General features: G+C 31.6%; 1 protein-coding gene across 2 annotated transcripts in view; it reads left to right on the top strand.

Annotated features, from left to right (window-relative positions):
* Positions 1 to 14,767, top strand: part of LOC129805545 (opioid-binding protein/cell adhesion molecule homolog) — a 142,389-nt gene extending 127,622 nt beyond the window's left edge. Inside the window, exons 11-12 of one of the 2 annotated variants that reach the window (XM_055853528.1) lie at positions 6,531 to 6,638; positions 13,827 to 14,767. In XM_055853528.1, the coding sequence (XP_055709503.1) occupies positions 6,531 to 6,638; positions 13,827 to 14,038 (320 nt within the window). In that variant the 3' untranslated portion in view covers positions 14,039 to 14,767. Of the gene's footprint in view, positions 1 to 6,530; positions 6,639 to 13,823 lie in introns of both variants that reach the window. The other variant, XM_055853529.1, reaches the window with a different exon arrangement.
* The last annotated feature ends 4,514 nt before the right edge of the window (positions 14,768 to 19,281 follow it).

The following is a 19,281-nucleotide window of genomic DNA, read 5'->3' as shown; positions in this document are numbered from 1 at the left end:
GGATTTTTTTCGGCTTTACTGCAGAGAATTAATAAAATGATATCAAAAGATGAGATTTTGATCACAACATATTTCAAGATTCTCTTTAAAGAAGAACTTTACACATAAAACACTAAATAGCAAATATAGTAGATGTATTAGAAGTGCTTTATTTACTGCAAAGAAATCAACTTGGTCCAGGATAAACATTATTATTTAGAAAAATGGGTCTTATTAGCACCTGTAATGGTTGCAGGGAAAATTGTAAATTTTTAATTTAACCTTTGCTAAAACTCACATGAAAGTCATGTAAAACCTAACTGCTTTTATAGCTCTAAATTGAGTAGAGGAGACCGGGGTAGAATTAGGCACCAAATGAAATTTTTCATTGCGCATAATTTGTACAAGAAATGTTTGAGTGAGGCTGATAAATATTTCAATCAATAGGAAGGGAATTATGTATTTAGAATAAGAAGTGGTTTCCTCAATATTCCTTCGTAGGCAAACTGTAAGATACCACTCAAGCGCCTGGCAAGTTAGCCTTCTTTATGGAGCTATTTGAAGCCAATTTCTAAATTGATCTCGGACTCAGCTCACAATGCTCCAAGGAAAAAAATTATTTAAACAAAAATTTAGTATATTTATCACTCCATACGGAAAGGTATCTTATAATACGGAAAAACTTCTTACTTTTTAAATATTTAGCATAACGATCACGAGTGCAGAAAAATTCCCATACGCATTTGTATGTGAAAGTAAGAAATTGGCTTCAATTTTGAAGGCCACTCGCCGGGGACTAGATACCACTATCTAATACATACTATACGTGGCTAATTCTGCCCCGATCTCCCCTATGTATTAAATTTTATACTTTGTGGATAAATTTAATTTTTAACTACTTAATTTGATAGTGCCTTTATTTATCCATAATCACATTGTGCAAATAAAAAAGTAATTACTGTTATTTATTTAAAGAAATCGGAAAGTTTCGCAACAAATTTTTCAAAATGATCACTTCCAATGAGCTACGACTTAAAAACCATGGCATAGGTTGGAGTCATTTAAGAAAGAGACATTTTTAATTTTTGCATATTATTTTTCCACTTTTTTCAAAAAAAAATGTGACAATACTTTTCGTTACAAAAGATGAACCTAATCTTCGAATACTGTATCTGACGCAGTTGTATATTCTCTTCAGTTTCTTCCGGTGTTCGTCAGAGGATTGCCTTCTTCTCAAATCAAAGACTAAAAGTTTTTCTCCAAAGCTTTCAACCCTCGGTATGGGTCTTCCTCAGTGGGTCAATTATAGTCTTTCTATTGATTTGGAAACGTTTTTCGTCCTCTTAACACTACACATAGCCACAAAACTTACTTTTCTTGGGAAAATTTACTATTATTTTTTCTTAATATAATTTTATTTTTTGTTTGCTGCTTCCTCTTCAGTGGTTGGAACAAAACCACTGAAGAGGAAGCAGCAAACAAAAAATAAAATTATATTAAGAAAAAATAATAGTAAATTTTCCCAAGAAAAGTAAGTTTTGTGGCTATGTGTAGTGTTAAGAGGACGAAAAACGTTTCCAAATCAATAGAAAGACTATAATTGACCCACTGAGGAAGACCCATACCGAGGGTTGAAAGCTTTGGAGAAAAACTTTTAGTCTTTGATTTGAGAAGAAGGCAATCCTCTGACGAACACCGGAAGAAACTGAAGAGGATGAACCTAATGCCCTTAACTCCCTTAACACACTTACGATTTAAGCCGAGAGACGGCTTAACGTAATTATAATCAAAATAATTCCCATCCGTTTTCACTAACATAGCCGTTTCTCGACTTAAACCGAGAGACGGATTAATTAGAAACTCATGGAGATGTAATCTAATCACTATTTTGTTTATAATTACATTAAGACGTCTCCCAGCTTAAGCCGTGTGTCTATTGGTCTAAGTCCTATATTCACAAAACAAAATCATTAATTTAGTAGGGAACAGGGGAGTTAAACTGAAATATCTTTTTTTCGTTTGTTTAGTCTATCTTAGTAACTTTACGTCAAAGCCTAGTTTCCTGCAGAAATATGCGAAAAAGTCGTATTTCAATATAGCCCCGTAGACCAAAATAACCCCACCTTACGTAAATGCACTTTGGTTTTCCATATTTTTATTTCTTAGGAACTGCTCCATTTTTGCAAGGAACTGTCCCGCATTCGGGAACTTTCACACACTTTATTATTTAGGTGAAATCGTTTTTCCCACATTAGGTCAAAATGAAACCAAAGATTTATTGTTTCTATTTTTATTGCCCCTAAACCTAAAAGCCTCTACTCGGTGAGAGCAATTTTCGTCAAAAATTGCTAATTTGAAGGAAATCGTCTGAACAACTGTAGGTGGAAACGTCAAATTTCTGTCAAAAATGCGTTTTTGAAAGTTACTCCCAATCTGTAGAGGCCTTAACTGTTACTCAAAAGTATAGCCAGAGAGTGAAACGAATGTGACAGATTGGTTGATCGACACCTATTAATCTGTATCATCGATTGATAGGCACCAGTCAGACTCCATGTTCGGATAATCAGTCTCCATATTTAGCTGCTCGGCACCAATGAGTTTCCATGATAGGTTGATCGATGCCGATAAGTCTCAATGATAAGTTGAACAGTGCCTATCATTCTCCATATTTGACTCATCGGCACCGATCAATCTCCATGATCATCTGGGCGGTCTGGGCACATATTAGTCTCAATGATAGGTTAATCGGTACCGATGAATCTCAATGAGCGTCGGATCCGCTTTGATGAGTCTCCATAATCGGTTGAGTGATGCGTATCGAACTCCATGATAGGCTGATGGACGTCTTTCAGTCTCTATGATAGGGTTGATCGATGCCGATAAATCTCAACGATAGGTTGAACAACGCCTATCATTCTCCATGTTTGACTCATCGGCACCGATCAGTCTTCATGATTGTATAATCGAAACCGATGAACGTCAACGACTGTCTGATCCGCATCGATCAGTCTCTATAATAGGTTGATTCGCGCTTATCAGTCTCCATGATATAATTTGATGATAGGTTACTCTCCGGTAATGGCCAGTAGATTTGAAGTCACCTCACAAAAAAAATGCTATGTTACTATGATAGGTTGATCGACGTCTGATCTGCGCCTATTAATCTCCATTATTGGCTGATCGATAGCGATGAATCTCCATGACCGTTTGATCATTACGTATTAGTCTCTATTATTGACTGATCGGCACTTATCAGTGCCCATGATAGGTTGATCAACGTCGACTAATCCCAATAATCGGCGGATCGAAACCAATAAGTCTGAACATTCGAATTGTCGGCGCCGCTTAGTTTATAAACATTATCGGCTCATTGGTGTCGATTAGTTTCCATGATCAGCTCATCGGCTGCCATAATGTGCAGACCTGTTCACCTTTGCCAGAAAAAAAAACAACCAGAATGAAAAATACCTCAATTAGTATGCAATTATAGATATAGAACAAAAGATAGCCTGGACTTCGATCATGTGATCGATGAGTTTTCTCCAAGCAGAATTTTTACAAGGTTTAAAGAAAATATCATAGTAAAAATTGTGAGTTTTCTCAGATGATAGAGTGACCAGTTGACAGACTGATCGGTGCTAATCAGCTTTTGTGATCGACTGTTTTGCTGCCATTATGAATCGCGAGTGGCAGAGGTGACATTATAAATTGTTTTCCACAGTATCGACTATCGATTCTGAAAAATTGATGTGATAGCTGCGCTTTTTGTAGCTAATATAATAATAATACCTAAATATATGTAGCTAATACATAAACCGTAAAGTAATACATAAACCGTAAGGCGTAAATCGAGAAACAGCTTAGTTAGTGGGAAACTGATCTAAATTTAGTCTAATCATCAAAGTCGTTATTTTTATAAAATGTTACTCGTACAGATTTATCGATTCTATCCATTCGATAATATCGAAAACTTTTTATTTCGCCCCTGTATACTTCCTAGAAATATAAACTGTTATCACTGTTCCTAAACCCTCAGTATATGATATTTGTACTTAGTAGGGGAAAGTGCCCATGCTTGATACGATCCAAGTTTGATAATAACTATTTTTTTCCTATATTAATCAATAATTGTGACTCATATAGTAATATATTTTAATAGCTAGTCCTAAGCCTCACATTTCCTAAAAAAATAGGATCTCAGCTCTTTTTTCTTAGTTTCAGGAAGCAAAAATCAAAAATGGGTCCAAAATTGTAATTTCGATACATGATATTTCATAAGTATTTCTTAATTAATGTCGCTGTTCAGGAAAACTACTATCATAGGCACATAGAGGGTTCATCAGTATTAATATTTATGTAAAAATATTTTTACTTGGGGACACTGTTTTTTGTGGGTGGTGAGAAATTCATAAATTCTATCTGTGTCCATCCTATATTTTAAAAAAGGTCCATGAATGATAATTTAAAAGTGGCAACTCTATCATTAAATGTGATTCTTTCATAATTACACCTATTGTAATCCTCCAATTTTATCGACAATTGACATAGCCTTCAATCCTGTTGCCTGAATTTGAAGTTTGCAGAGTGACATATTCATGGACTCAAAGTGAAAAAATGGTTTTCGCTAGCGCCCTAATGTCATAAAAACATGGCTCAGAAAAATTACATAAAAGTGATATTAAAACTAAAAACCAGTCGTACAAACGATTTAGATAGATTAGAGTTCCGTCTAAATATTGATGTGCAATTTTTTGTATCCGGTGAAATTTTTTCAGTGAAAATGGGCCTCCGAATTGTCGAATCAATTATTATACAGAAAGGCCCCGGACCCAACTTATATAAAAATTGCCACTGAATTTCTATTTTCTTCTTAAATCCAAGGTTTTTCAGGAACTATTTGAGGTGAGATTATGAACCTAATAAATGAGACATTTTTTGTCATAGTGGAAGAATCGCTTCGGTTTGTGTGTTAATAAGAAAATAATCACAAACCTTGAAAATCATTTTACAGTATCAAGCATGAGCACTTTCCCCTAATATCTTTTACCGCCAATTTTTTTTAAATTTTTTTTTTATTTATTTATTTTATTTTTTTTATTTTTAATATATAATATATTTCATATATATATAATATAAAATAATAAATATAAATAATAAATAAAATAATAATTAAGGAAATCTAAGTAAATTGGATAAATAACACCACCGGGCGGGTCGAGGAACTGGCCGACTTTATCGTACATTAGAGCGAGTACTTTACCACTTCACAAATTGAAAGCCCATTATTTTAAGTCAATGAATTTCGCTTTGAGCTATAAATGATCTGAATAGGATATTACAACCAGTTTAGATGAAAATTCGAGACTTTGAAGTGATGTTCAAAGTTCAAATTAATTCGGTGATTTTGACATTATAATTACTTCCAAAACAAAATTTAAATATTTATGCAATTAGCATTTAACTGAATTAATTTTATGGAATCTTTATAGCAATTTGGGATAATATGCAAATATTAAATCTAACTTAAATTCTCTATTAATAAATAATATCTGCAAAAAATATTTCTGAGGTTTTTATCTAATTATTTCTTAACGTAGGAAAAACATTTCACAAATAACGTTGCAATTTTCCTTTTCTCGATATAAAATTTATTTGTAGAGCAATAACGCAACTTAGTAAGTTTTATATTGACCTTATAATTTCACTCAAAAATTTAACTTCTCCATTGGCACAGAAAGTGGAATAAGTCGTAAGGGTCGTAAGATTGTTGTGTACCATCAGTCAAGCGAAAAGCATCATACATTTTCTTATCCTTCGCAAAGATGCACTTTTATCACCTTCTGTTTATGGAAGGGAATAGTTGGTGAATAAAAAATGAAAGTTTCTACTTTATGACAAGCTAAATCATTTATCATAAGCAATCTACGAGGACGACAAGCAAAAAAAAAAGTGAGAGCGTAAAACCTTGGAAAAACTTTAAATCACTTTTTTTCTGCAGAAAGTTCAACAATTTTTTTACGTATGTTGGGAATGGGGAAAAAATGGTCCATCATAGCTGTTTTTATCTAGATTTTAATAATAATGAATAATCTTGTAGTGGAATTATGCATGGCGTTTCTGGTGATGATTTTTTCCGTGTTTTGCATCTGGAGAGTGAGAAGATGCTTGGCAATTTGGGGCGTCATTAATCAAGAGCACATGACTTTAATAGATTTTCGTTTGCATTCAGAAAATAGTGGAGAAATCCAATTTAATTTTTTCAAACAGAAGGATAATAGTTTCAGTAATGATTTTTCTAATATTTGAATCAGTTTGTGAGAAAAAAAACATTTTTTTTCAGCACGATTCTCATTTGATTCCTTAAGATTGGCATACCAATTAAAATCAAAGTCAATAAAATTTAAGCGTTTTTTTTTTTAATAAAATTTCTAGATGGATTTGGAAATTGAAATTGAGTTATTGAAGGAATGAAAACTAATGTGAATTTTTCTGGTTTTCTTTCGTATTCCTTTTCTCCTGACACACCAAAAATATTACCGAAAATGAGTTAGATCGAGCAACGTACTACAAATCAACAGCCGGAGCTTATTCTGTGGCAGTGAATAAAATTCTAATCGGAACAACATCCGGCTCCTGGAACTCGGATGGTCGAGAAAGAGGTGATGTGTCAGCAAAATGTTGGGAGGAAGAGAGAAAAGAGACATTCCAGGAGGGAAGATTGTGGAAGCATCTGGCTTCTCAACACTGGCAAAAACGAGAGCGCCAAACAATAAATTTTAATCCAAAATCGAATTTTATTTCTTGCTCAGCTTCTCTATGTAATCAATTATATTCCCTCCTCTTTGCCATCATCTCTCTCTTTCTCTTGAATACTTCTTCAAAATGTTTAATATAGTTACTGCGGAAATATCAGGGGATAATCAATACTAGAAGAAACGACAATTCTCAAAAAATTAAGCAATATTTAGAAAAACATCAGTATTTTTTATTAAAGAATTAACCACATCTAAAAAAATTGAAATACCTTAAATTATTTCAGACTTACTGTATATTCTTATCGGATAACGCTTTTAAGGCTTTAACAAAGTCTTTAAGCTCTAGCCAATCCAATCCAAAACACACCACTGTCCCAAAAACAAAAACAATATTTTGACTATAGAAAGTTATTTTGTACTCTAAATAGTCGGAAAATTATTTTCGTTTTTGGGACATCGGTGTTCCACCCGTCTTTAAACGGTTAAACTACAACATTTTGTACTTGAATAAATATTGAATTTTATTTATGGATAATGCAAGTGTTGAATTTATAAAGTTAAGATTTCTAACCATTCACTAACAAAAAGCCAAAATCACATTATTTATTTATTTTTTATTATTCACACAATGAAAACCATTTTTCTTAATATTCTACTGTCTGCGATTTGGGACAGGTTCATATAAGCACCAATGTTCAAAGTTCAAAGTGTAATATTTTGAATAAAAATTTAAGTTTTTTGGTTATTTCTTTTTCATGAGTATTATTGAAATATTAATCGTCTCTGCTTTCCCTAAAATTTATTTAAAATTTTTTAAAAATTAATTAAAATATAAACATAAATTTTACTGAAATTTTGAACAACTTGCTCGTAATTTTGGACAGCTCATCCATCGTAATAGGATGCCTATATCACTTCATTTCAAGAACCCAACTTACCAAGTCTCTTTTCTCTTTATGAGAAGGAATCGTAGGTTGTTTCAAGAAGCCCGCAAATTTTTCACATAATTCTTTAAAAAGACTGTTGACTTTGGCACTCCAAGTACACGCGGATTAACATAAGGTAAAGTGCCCTCGAGTCGACAGGTTCCTCGACTCGACCGGTGGTCAATATTTGAATGTTTTAATGGTGAATTTCTATAAAATTGTCACTGATTCGTATTTATTCATGGAATAATTGACCTATTAATGTTGGATCATACGCCAAATGTTAGTGCAAATATAAATAAATTGAATAAATAACTCTACCGGTCGAATTGGGGAACCGATCGACTTGAGGGCACTTTACCTTATTTCCTTGTTTTTCCGGCACTTTTCTAAGATGGAAGTAAAACCGCACATTTCAATGAATCAAGGAAAATAAGGGAAATCGCTATAAATTGTTTTTCAAAAAAAAAAAATTTTAAAATCACAAAACAAATAAATAAAAGTAAATAAAAAAAATCTATCCTCTAATGTTGAACTTTGGCTTCTCATATTTGTCTAAAATTTCATTTATGTTCTCTGAAATTAAGCAATTATTTTAAAGTTTACTTTAAACTTTAAAGACAATAAAAATTGATATTTAATCGCCCCTTGTAAGAAGGTAAACACAAAATCATAAGAGAATAATTCAAGGGATGATGCTCAAGATGATACTCAAAGTGGAGTTGTGGTTAAGGAAATAATAAAGCAGAACAATTTCTACGAGAATGGTGCATATCTTCATTTTTTTTTCAAAATGACTATTAAAAAAATGAATGGAATTAAACTATGAAAATTATTCTTGTGACTGTTTTAAACTGTTCTGAACTTCTGAATTATTCTGTTTCTTTGAAAATTGATAAAAAGTATCTTTTTGTTGCTTAACAAAACAATATAGAAGTTTAAGAAAAAAGAAAACAAGTGTTAGAGAGTTCCTTAGTGCAGAAAATCAATGAATTTTCCAAGAGAATCTCAAAAGTTAAAGACACCTCGAAGGCAAAATGGAGAAAAGCCACCGAGACAATTACTGAGTCTCTGGGGGAAAATTTCGTGATAAGAACAAGTTTTGTGCATTAGAATGTACCACCACAACTCAATTTTGCTTTAGTATTTCCTTGGACAATCAATCAAGTGCATCGCTGAAAGCTAGAAATGCTTTCAGCATTGCCCATTTGTCCCATAACAGAAAGAGCTTTTCAACATCTGTTCAGAGGGTTTTCTTCCTTGGAAAACAACTCTTCAATATGAAAAGTGAATTGAATCACGGCATTAGATTTTGCTGCAAAAATTTTCAATGTACAAATAGGAATTTAAAAAAGAATGATGAAAATGGGAAAATAATAACTGCAGATATGTAGCGTTAGTTCATGGGAGGGTGATTAAAATGGGTGTAGTTAGTGTTATGAATGAAATAACGAGAGGCAGCATCAAAGGCGAATGGAATTGCATTAATGAAACGACTCTATTTGCGTGATTGAGCAAAAATCACGATTCATTTTGCTGCCTGGAAAATTGCACATTGACGCTGAAACATTGCAAAACAATTGATTAAGGCAGAAAACTTTATATGTTATGAGCTTGAATTATTTAAAGGACTTCACATCTGGCTCGGTTCAATGATAAAATCATACGGAATCGGGAAGCACCTGTGTGACAAAATGCCATAATTTTGGAACTTAAGTATAAGACGGATTTTAGTGGCAATAGAGAAATATAAATATAGGGGAAGGCTTTGGGGCTTCGCACACACGCCGGTTTCGAACATTTCATATTTTTCTTATATTCCTTGGCAATATTATTATATTAGCCAGTTTTAAGGGGTTACATGAGAGACCCATGTAACCCCTTAAGTCATACATTTCCTGAAAACAATATTACACATCCATTTGAGGAATACGGGAAAATATAAAGTATTCAAAGCCAGAGTATATGCGATCTTTCAAAGTCTTCCCTTACCAATTTATTTGGATTAAAAATCTGAAATGTGTAATTTTGCGAAATAATTCTAAATACAACCTAAAATTTAAAGTCAAGTTAAAAATAAAAAATAAAAATAAAAAGTCCGGTACTTCCTCTCTTCAAAAAAAAAGTTGTAGGATGGAGTCATCACTCATGAACGTTATACACTTATGAACAGTTTGCAAAAATCTTAAGTTCTTATGTAAAACCGATTTCGAAAAATCATGACTTAATGACAAAAATTTACGAACATTTTTTAGTGTTTACGAACATTTGCGAATAAATGTTTTTAAAAGAAGAAAACTGTTAGTCAAATGATCATGTTACGAACAATGTTTGTAAAAAAATACGAATTTTTGCTAACTTTTTAGTGAGTTATGCTATTTACGAGCATGTCGTAAGTCCCCAACAGGAATTCAGAAACATTTATCAAAAATTTTACTAGATATTTTTTACGTGTATTTTTTTGTCATTACCATTATAAATATTTTGCTCATTTTCAACCTACCGTTCCTTCCGACTTCCGTCGGCTTAGGGCTGGTGACCAACCTTCAGGGTAAAACGATAAAAAAACGATGAATATGCTTTCTTATAGAATTTTAATAATGTTTTTCTTATTTTGATTGTAAATCAGCACCTGTAATTTTATAAGTTTGAGTATCACTTGGCACAATTTTTTTAGTAAAACTTGAATCTTCAAATGCAATATTTGCAATATTATGGAATGCACTAATTCTTGTCTAAACCGTTTAAAGTCTAAGTAAACGAGAATATTTTGATTGGAAGTAAAGCCCCCAACTTAGTTTTATCGTTAGTTCATATTTATCTTATCTTACATCGCATTAAATCTTTGTTGAAAAACTTTACGATCATAATATTTTCAAAAGTCTGTGCTTTTCATAACTAACTATTTCGTGCTGTGGTGGATGAGATAGTAAAATATTATTTCCTATTATTAACATATTTTTCTAAATCTTCTGGCGCTTAATACCGGTTTTAGACTGGAGGTTTAGCCCAGTTTCTAAAGGTCTCAAATTTTTTGAATGAAAGGGCATTTTGTTGGTTTTTCAGTATTCAGCGGATTTATTTGCCTTTAATATTCTATACTAAGCTACAGTTTTTTTTAAATAGTTTTGCTTAATAAGAAATGAGAGAACTTCAACCATATGGCTTTAAATCTATAAACCTATTAACCTTATGTCTGAATATTGTACAACACTAAAAGAGGTTAATTTCGAAATTATTTTCTTTGAACATTAAAGTGCAGTTAGGCACAGTTAAGGGGTGAAGTGGGTTAAAGAGCCAAAGCCAAACTTTTCGTGGGTCGAAAAGCCAATATTTTGAACATTCATTCAAAAAACTTACTTTGTGGTAGGAAAGATTTCTCAGTCAGAGTATATATTCATCTGGCATCAAAATCCTAAGTATTTCATGTTTGGTGATGAATTAATGTCGCAATTGAACATTAGAACTGTATTTTCCGAAATTTTCATTTAGAAATTAAAAGAAAAATCAGACATTGGAAATTCAAGATTTCCAAAAAAATTGAGATCGTTTTCAAAAAAAACTCACTTTTAGGTGGATAAGATTACTCCGAGTAGATTCATCACAAGTCGAAAAACCAAATATTCCCTGTTAGCAGATAAGTTAAACTCGTAAATGAACAAAAGATATTCGGAAAAAATGGAATTTGGATTTTTGAGAGAATTTTATATAAAAAAAATTACCATTTTCAGCGTATTTTACAACACTTTTCGTCTTGTAAAATATATAAAATATATAAATATATAAAAAATATATAAAAATATATAAAAAAAAATATATACCTTAATCAGCTTACAGGAAATATTTAATTTTTTTACGTCAGTCTGAGAAATTTTGTCCACCGCAAAGAAAGCTTTTTTCAAGAACTGTTTCCAAAAATCAAGTCCCAATGACTAAATTTTTAAAATTTTGAAATTAAAATTTCAAAAATATGTTGTACTTTTGTATGCTAACCTTATTAAATATTTTGTTTCTATCTTGAAAAAGGATGTAATGAAAGATGCTGTTTTTTTTAGTCTGCGTGTCCCACGTAACCCCTTAAGTGCAGGTATTTTGATTTTCAATTCAATTCAATTCAATTTATTTTCATCTTATATCGTCTTTTTACCCCTTCTCATGCGTCCATCGCCGTCTTAGCGTTGATTCCATTCACCGTTGATTTGGAATCTTCTCTTCCAAATAAAAACCCCTTTTTGACTTTCATAACAATTTAGTTTTGCGCATTTTCAGTGCATAAAATCTTGACAATGTTGTCAAAAATTTGAGCTTGTCACATTCAGCTATATTGTCTTGTGCTTTCATGACAGATATGGGGGAATCAGTGGCGCAATAGGCAAGACCGTTGGCTCTTGGGCGGAAAGATTCCCCGGCTCGACTCACAGTTGTGAGTTCGAGTCCCGCCCGGTGCAAAGATCTGAATGTCTGATTTAGACAATTTTCACATGTTAATAACGTAATATAATGCATCGCCTTCGCCCAACACTCCGGGAGCATGGAAGAAGCATTCACATCACGGGAAGGCGCTCCTGGGCGGTCTACAATGGACTTAGCAGATTCTTCCAACACGGGATCAACAACATTATATCATCATATGATTACATTGTAACAAATATCCCGATACGATTAATAATAATGACAGATATAGCTAGTAAAAAAAATTAATCTACTCTGAAAATGGTAATTCCACGACAGCTTAATTGAAACTGCCGGAATATTGCTGTTGTATTATTGAATAACAGTTAAGATAGGCAAAGCCAAATCAGTTTTTGTATTGTAGGGTTGAATGTCTTCAAGCTTACCAATTTTAAATCAAACATTTAGTTCATAAAAAACTTTCATATAATTAATAAATGTTTCAAAATAAAATACAACATGTGTCTATTAAATATTTTATTCGGGACACACTTGGTAAAAATATAACGAATGATATAAAGATCTTATCAGGAATAAACCGCTAATCAAAATTTTTTCAGACTCATCTATGAATAGCACAGCATAATGGATTGTATTTCGAAATATCCCATGTTGTCAAAAATTTGAGCTTGTCACATTCAGCTATATTGTCTTTTGACTTTCATGACAGATATAGCTAGTAAAAAATTTTAATCTATTCTGACAATAATGGTAATTCCATGACTGCTCAATTGAAACTGCCGGAATATTGCTTTTGTATTATTGAATAACAGTTAAAATATGCAAAGCCAATTCAATTTTTGTATTGTAGGGCTGAATGTCTTCTAACTTACCACTTTTAAATCATAAATTTAGTTTATAAAAAATTTTCATATAATTAATAAATGTTTTGAAATAAAATACAACGTGTGTCTATTAAATATTTTATTCGGGACACACTTGGTAAAAATATAACGAACAATATAAAGATCTTATCTCAGGAATAAACCACTAAACAAAATTTTTTCAGACTCATCTATGAATAGCACAGCATAATGGATTGTATTTCGAAATATCCCAAGTTTAAACGCACTATTAGGGAAATACATTTGAAAAAAATCACAGAATTGAATGAGCTTTAAAAACCGTACTCTCAGCATAAAATTTCAGAGTATAGGGGAAGTGGGGCACATTGAATTAGGCTGAGCTTTGAAATTGGGCTTTTTCTTCTATTTTTAAATGGATTTGAGATTTATAACAATGTAATTTACCTTCGCAATTGATGTGTGGAGCTAAATTATATCATGGTAATGTGCAGTTTCATTTAAAAATAGGAGAAAAATAATTTTAAGGGTGCCTCAATTCAAAGGTGCCCCACTTCCCCCTATTTCATGAGACTAGTAAATTCTTGAATAATGCAATCAAAACTTTTTATAAGTTCTGAGCAACGTTGCATCAAACCCTTAGAGGTTCTTTCTCAATCCATTTGGTAAATAGTGGTCAGGAAGTTATAAAGAGGGTCAAGAGTTTAGGGTTTGTGAAATTTTCCTTTCCTTAAAAGGAATATAAAGTCTTATGCAGTTCTAAAGAGGGTTATAAGAATAAAAGATCTTTGAGAGCTTTTACAGATAAATAATGTTGAAATATAATGCATTTTCTCTTTCCCACTTTCCTCGCACATTTCTTCTCTATCAATTGATTGATGAGTAATTCATGACTCTTTTCCCAACAGCAGATCATCGTCATCGATTCGACAGCGTGGCGAGCACGGAGGTTCAGAGGGATGTGGATCTCCTCACCAAGGAGCAATACGAAGCCTCATCGAAGCCATCAAGAGCTCCCCATCATTTACCACAAATCCACTGGATTCTCATGCTCATCACAGTATTCAGTGGCATCCAATTGCAGACGATACATCCAGTCAATGGCTTTATGATGGACAATTGAAATGAGATTGGATGGAAACATAATTAATTCTCTGCACAGAACTTTAATTGAAAACTGCGCTATTCTCCGCGATAAATCTCGGATTATTTCCACCACCTCTGATAGCCACAGAATCTTAATTCCAATTCTAGGAGTCTAATCATGAGAAGTGAACTAAGAATCTCATGATGGCAAAGCTGGATTGGAGAGTGAGAAGAAGCTACAGACAGGGAGAATAAATCATTTTCAATTGATCTTTGAGTGCATTCCGTTGCTTCGCGTTATTAAATTAAATCTCCCTATTCGAGGATAAAGAAAAAATTTCAATGGTATTTCTTAATTGACTTTTTTATCTTCCCACACAAATACATTATAAATCAGTTCTTGAGTTCAATTCTTGGTTCAAGTAGTCACAAAAAGTCTGTAAATGTGCTTAGTGAATTAAATTGATTTCCTTTTTTTCCGCTTTCGAGGGATTTTTGATAAATGTTTACCCAAAATATTTGTCTGCTTGGGTAAAAAAGGTCTCCCATTTAATTTTATTCGTATGATGCATTGACGAACTTTGGCATGCCGAAATGAAATAAAAATAAACCAGAAAAATTGAAAATTGAACAGTGAGATTATATAGATATGTGCTAAAAAAAAACTGCAAAATTTACGAAGGCAATTTAAATGTAAATTATTAATCAAGACCAATCGAATGGAAAAATAAAATAAAAAAACAAGGATATAAAAGTACAGAACAAACAGGATATAAATAAAATAAAGAGAAACAATTGTAGTGTTTGTCCAAAAAGTAATATAAACAGAGAAATGTTAAAGCAAATAGGCCAAATGATAAAAATTGGATTTTTTTCTTTGGAAAAACATATTGTTTCCAAAGAGAAGTATTATAGACTTTAAGTAAATTGAAATATGTTATTTATTGTAACTAATTGAGTTCTAAACAAAAATAGTTTTAAGCAAGAAATATTGGTGCATCAGACTTAAAAAGTTAAATTAAATACTATAAATTCAACCAACTCCATCTTCTGAAAATAAAATTTTGCAGAATGAATAGAAGAAAAAACAGACGGGCCTTTTTAAAATAATTACTATTTTGTGGAACTCAAAACTTATCTTTTAATTGAAAAAAATTTTTGTTTAAACAAATTCCTTAAAGAAATTTAATTTAAAAAAAAAACAAAAATTTCCATTTTAAGATACGATCCTACAATTAAAAAGGCTTAATTATTACTAATTACTAATTCGTTCGTAAAAGTTTTTTAGTCTTTTCATTGCTTTGGATGCAACATTTTTGAAAATAACAAAAAATACTCGTCAAGTGGTCAATTTATGAACAATATTTGTTATAAAAATACAAACGTTTACGAACTTTATAGAGAGTTAAAAATTTACTTCATAAGTCCCTAGTAGGAATTCAAAACCATTTACGAACTATTTTACGAATTACTATTTCTTTTTCTATGTAATGAAATTCCAATTATTGAAATGAAATACCGAAATACTGCAGTATATCTGTTCTAATTTTATTTAACTTTTTCAAAATTTTTATAGTTAAGCAAAATAGCGTCAATATCACAAACGATACAAATACCAGAACTTTTTTTTTAGAATTGATTCTTTATGCTCTTTATTAAATACCTTCAATTTTGGAAGACTTCCGGTGACTTATGACCTCTACACACTAAAGAAATTTATGTCCATATTGAAAAGTTTTTCCTACACAGCGTAGGGAATTTACTTAGAGACCAATAAAGTGAATTCGAAATCTGGATAAATGCAAAAGGAAGCCTGAATTTAATTAAATAACACTGTGTATATATTGTATTCATTGTGCTAAATAACTTTGTTAATTAAAAGACAATATTTAAGCCTGATTTATGCCAAAAGATATCATTTGCAAGAATTTTTTGCATATTCAAGGGAATACTAAAGCCTTTGTTTGATATTCGGCAATTCTTCAAACATATTTTAAAAAAATATAATTTTGTTCTAAGTTCTTCAAAATCTATTACTCGGGAATTATGAAATTCCTTATAATCAAATTGTTTCAATAAAGAAGCTAAATATGCTTTATTATTAGAAAAAGAAAAATGAAACTTGATAAATTCCAAATTCCAAAAAATTCCAAAACTCAAACAAGGAAAATTGTCATAAAAAAATTATTAAAACCTTTTGCAAGAAAACAATTTCTATACGTTCTAATCAGTATAACTTCTCTACTAAAACATATAACCCATTATATACTCACTTACTTATATTTATAGCTCATTTTCTCAAAAAAAAAAAGCTCAGTTAAATATATTCCGTGTTTGTATGCTTGGTAAGAATAGTAAGAATGATAGATTTTTAGAAAACTAAAATAAGTAGGGGAAAGCGCGCTACCTTCGGAAGATTTAAGCTTCGCACAACTCATTTTACTGCTCGAACTAAACGGAGAGAGCAGTATAATCCCTCGATTTTGAGTTATATATATATTTCGACTCCTTACCCCCCAAGGAGTCGTATTTTGGTAAAATTTTGGAAATCTGAAGTTTCGAGTTTTTTGGCGTCACGCTGTTTGTCCGTCTGTCCGTCTGTCCGTCATCAGCTCTAGAGGCCAAACGGTAAGAGATAGCGACTTGGGACCTTCGGGGGACCCCCCCCCCATAAGTCGAACCAAGGATCGTTAACATGTCCCGTCCAAAACCAGGTTTTTTTGAGATTGCTCGAAAACGCGTCGTGCGATTTTTATTCATTTTTGAATATGTTTTAGAGATTATCCAGGCGAATATTTCGTCGTTGAAATACCGTTGAATGATTCCCAATACCGGTTTTTCAAGGTCAAAGATTAAAAAGACACTAGAGAGCGCAATTATAAAGCGAATGGGATAAGTAATTTTTGTTCGAATAAAATTTTTATTACCCTTTAAACTATTTTGTGGAATCTATTGAGTGATTTATAAATCGATTGAATTCGGTTGAGTACAGGTACACGGTAAATTCTGCCAAAGTACTTTTGAGGTATAGCATCTAAATCACGAGTTCGAGCATTTCGCAAAGCCTGGGAAGCTTTGACACCCCTTTTTTCAATGTGTTATAAATAAATTTGAACCATTATAATATTATATTTTAATAGATAGTCCAATGCCTCAAATTCTCAGAAAAGGGCTATGGGTGAAATCCATAAGGAACATAGAGAAAAAATTGAATTATCTGAAGCTCGAGTCATCCGAAGGCAGCGCACTTTCCATTACGGCTAATAAATGGGTAGTGTTCTCCTTTTTGTTATTTATTGTTTTAGCTCACAATTTGGCCAAAAAAATTATTGATTGATGATTTTAGTATTTATTTTTATGGATGTATTTAATTTTTTAAAAGATTCTCACCGTAGGATATTAATCTGAATAGGCTTTCAAGCATAAGACCTTGGTTAAGGGGGTGGATAAGGGGGGGACCCAAAAATAAAGAAAAATATGCAGATTTCTGTTAAAAAAAAATCTTGCTTTTCAGACCATTATGAATGAATAATTTTTAAAATCATATTTTTAAATTGAACATTACGAAATTCATTTGATTGAAATCTTTCAATTTTTAGTAATTTAACTGTATTGCAAAACTAACAATGAGATACTTAATATTGAACTCAATTAAATTATTTTATAAGGGAAATAAATTAACAGCCCTTCTGACATTCTACTAATGCCAATAGACAGTGTTTAATGATTTGCTCAATATAATCCTGATATGCACATCAATTCTGCGATAAATGTTTAAAACAGAGGTGTGCAAGAACCGTTGAAACCGAATAAACATCAAAATAAGCACTGGCCTCTCGACATTTCATTTTTCCATACGTTTTTGCATAGAGGCACTGAAGACTATTGGCAAGTTTTTTCCTAAAGAGAATTGACTTATCAGTCTGATATATTTCGAAATCGTGTACTAAAAGCTATCTGAAAATACATATTTCATAATGTTCGCCAAAATAATACAAGAACTACGAGCAAATTCGTTTAAGTCGCGGTGCAATAGATGCAAAATTTTTACAAGGAAAAGTGAAAAATAGCTTCACTTTTTATTAGGCTTGATAGGCCCTTGGAATAAGTTTGTTCTGGTAGCGATTTGACCACTGACGTATATGTTTCATTTGACGTTTATTCGGTTTCAACGGTTCTTGCACGCCTCTGATTTAAAAGCACAACTTTCCGGTTTGTTGAATTTAAATCTAAATTTAGTCATAAATTCTGGCTTCAGATAAATTTGAATTTGAGATTGTCAAGCTTTGTGGCTCTGTTTTTAGTTGAAAATCTTGTTGAACTTCCCTTTTCTGTATGAAAATGGTTAGACAATAATTCAGAAAGAAAAAAATCTGGAAAAAAGCTTGTTGTCTTTAATTCGATGTATTTTTCAGATTTTGTTTGTTTGTTTCGTATTCGTCGTATTTATAAATGTACAATTCATTGATTAGGATTACCAGAAGATGTTTCCAGAATTTTAGAAAATTTTCCACCTGAAAATTCACTTTCGAGTTGATAGACGGAAATCAATGACTATCATTTGGATAAGAAAGCAGGAATCACAATTTCAATCGATTGAGTTTCACTAAATCGAAAAGACATTTGAGTTTTTTCGAATCATCGGATTATTGCACAATCGGAATAAATCGGACTGTAAAGACGGACTCGTATTCTCAGATAAAAGTTAAAAGCAAAAGAGACATTAAATGAGGAGTAAAATGCCGTGTATTTCGGAATAAGAAATTTCTTAATTTTGGCACTAAAGGCCTCTACACACTGGGAGCAATCTCTTAAAAAAATACTTTTTTAAAGAAAATTTCCCCTACCATTGTGCGCAGAAACGTAAAAAGTTTTTTTTTAAGTAATTTTTTGACGAAAATTACTTCTAGTGTGTAGTTGTCATAAGTATTTAACTTAAATATTTAAGCTGTCATAATATATTTAGATCATATTAATAGAATAATCCCATATGCAATTGGGATTATGAAAAACAAAATAAGAAACAGTTAAAACAAATATTGAAAAGAAAAGAAAAGCAACAAAATGAATAAGATTCTGTTCGTAAAAAGTAAATTTTGAAAGATAATTAAAAATATAATATTGTTATAAATTTTATACGTATTTTATAATAAGATATTTATGATGCATGAGAAAAAATCTTAAATAAAATAAAATAATTTGTTTATTTTTTTAAATAAATAATTAAATCTCTAAGACAATAATGCACTAATATTCTTGCAAGAATTTGTTTAATGATTT

The sequence above is a fragment of the Phlebotomus papatasi genome, chromosome 3 (genome assembly GCF_024763615.1).
Source record: "Phlebotomus papatasi isolate M1 chromosome 3, Ppap_2.1, whole genome shotgun sequence".
Lineage (NCBI taxonomy): Eukaryota > Metazoa > Arthropoda > Insecta > Diptera > Psychodidae > Phlebotomus > Phlebotomus papatasi.
Note: the sequence above shows the minus strand (reverse complement) of the source record. Positions and strands in the feature narration are given on the sequence as shown.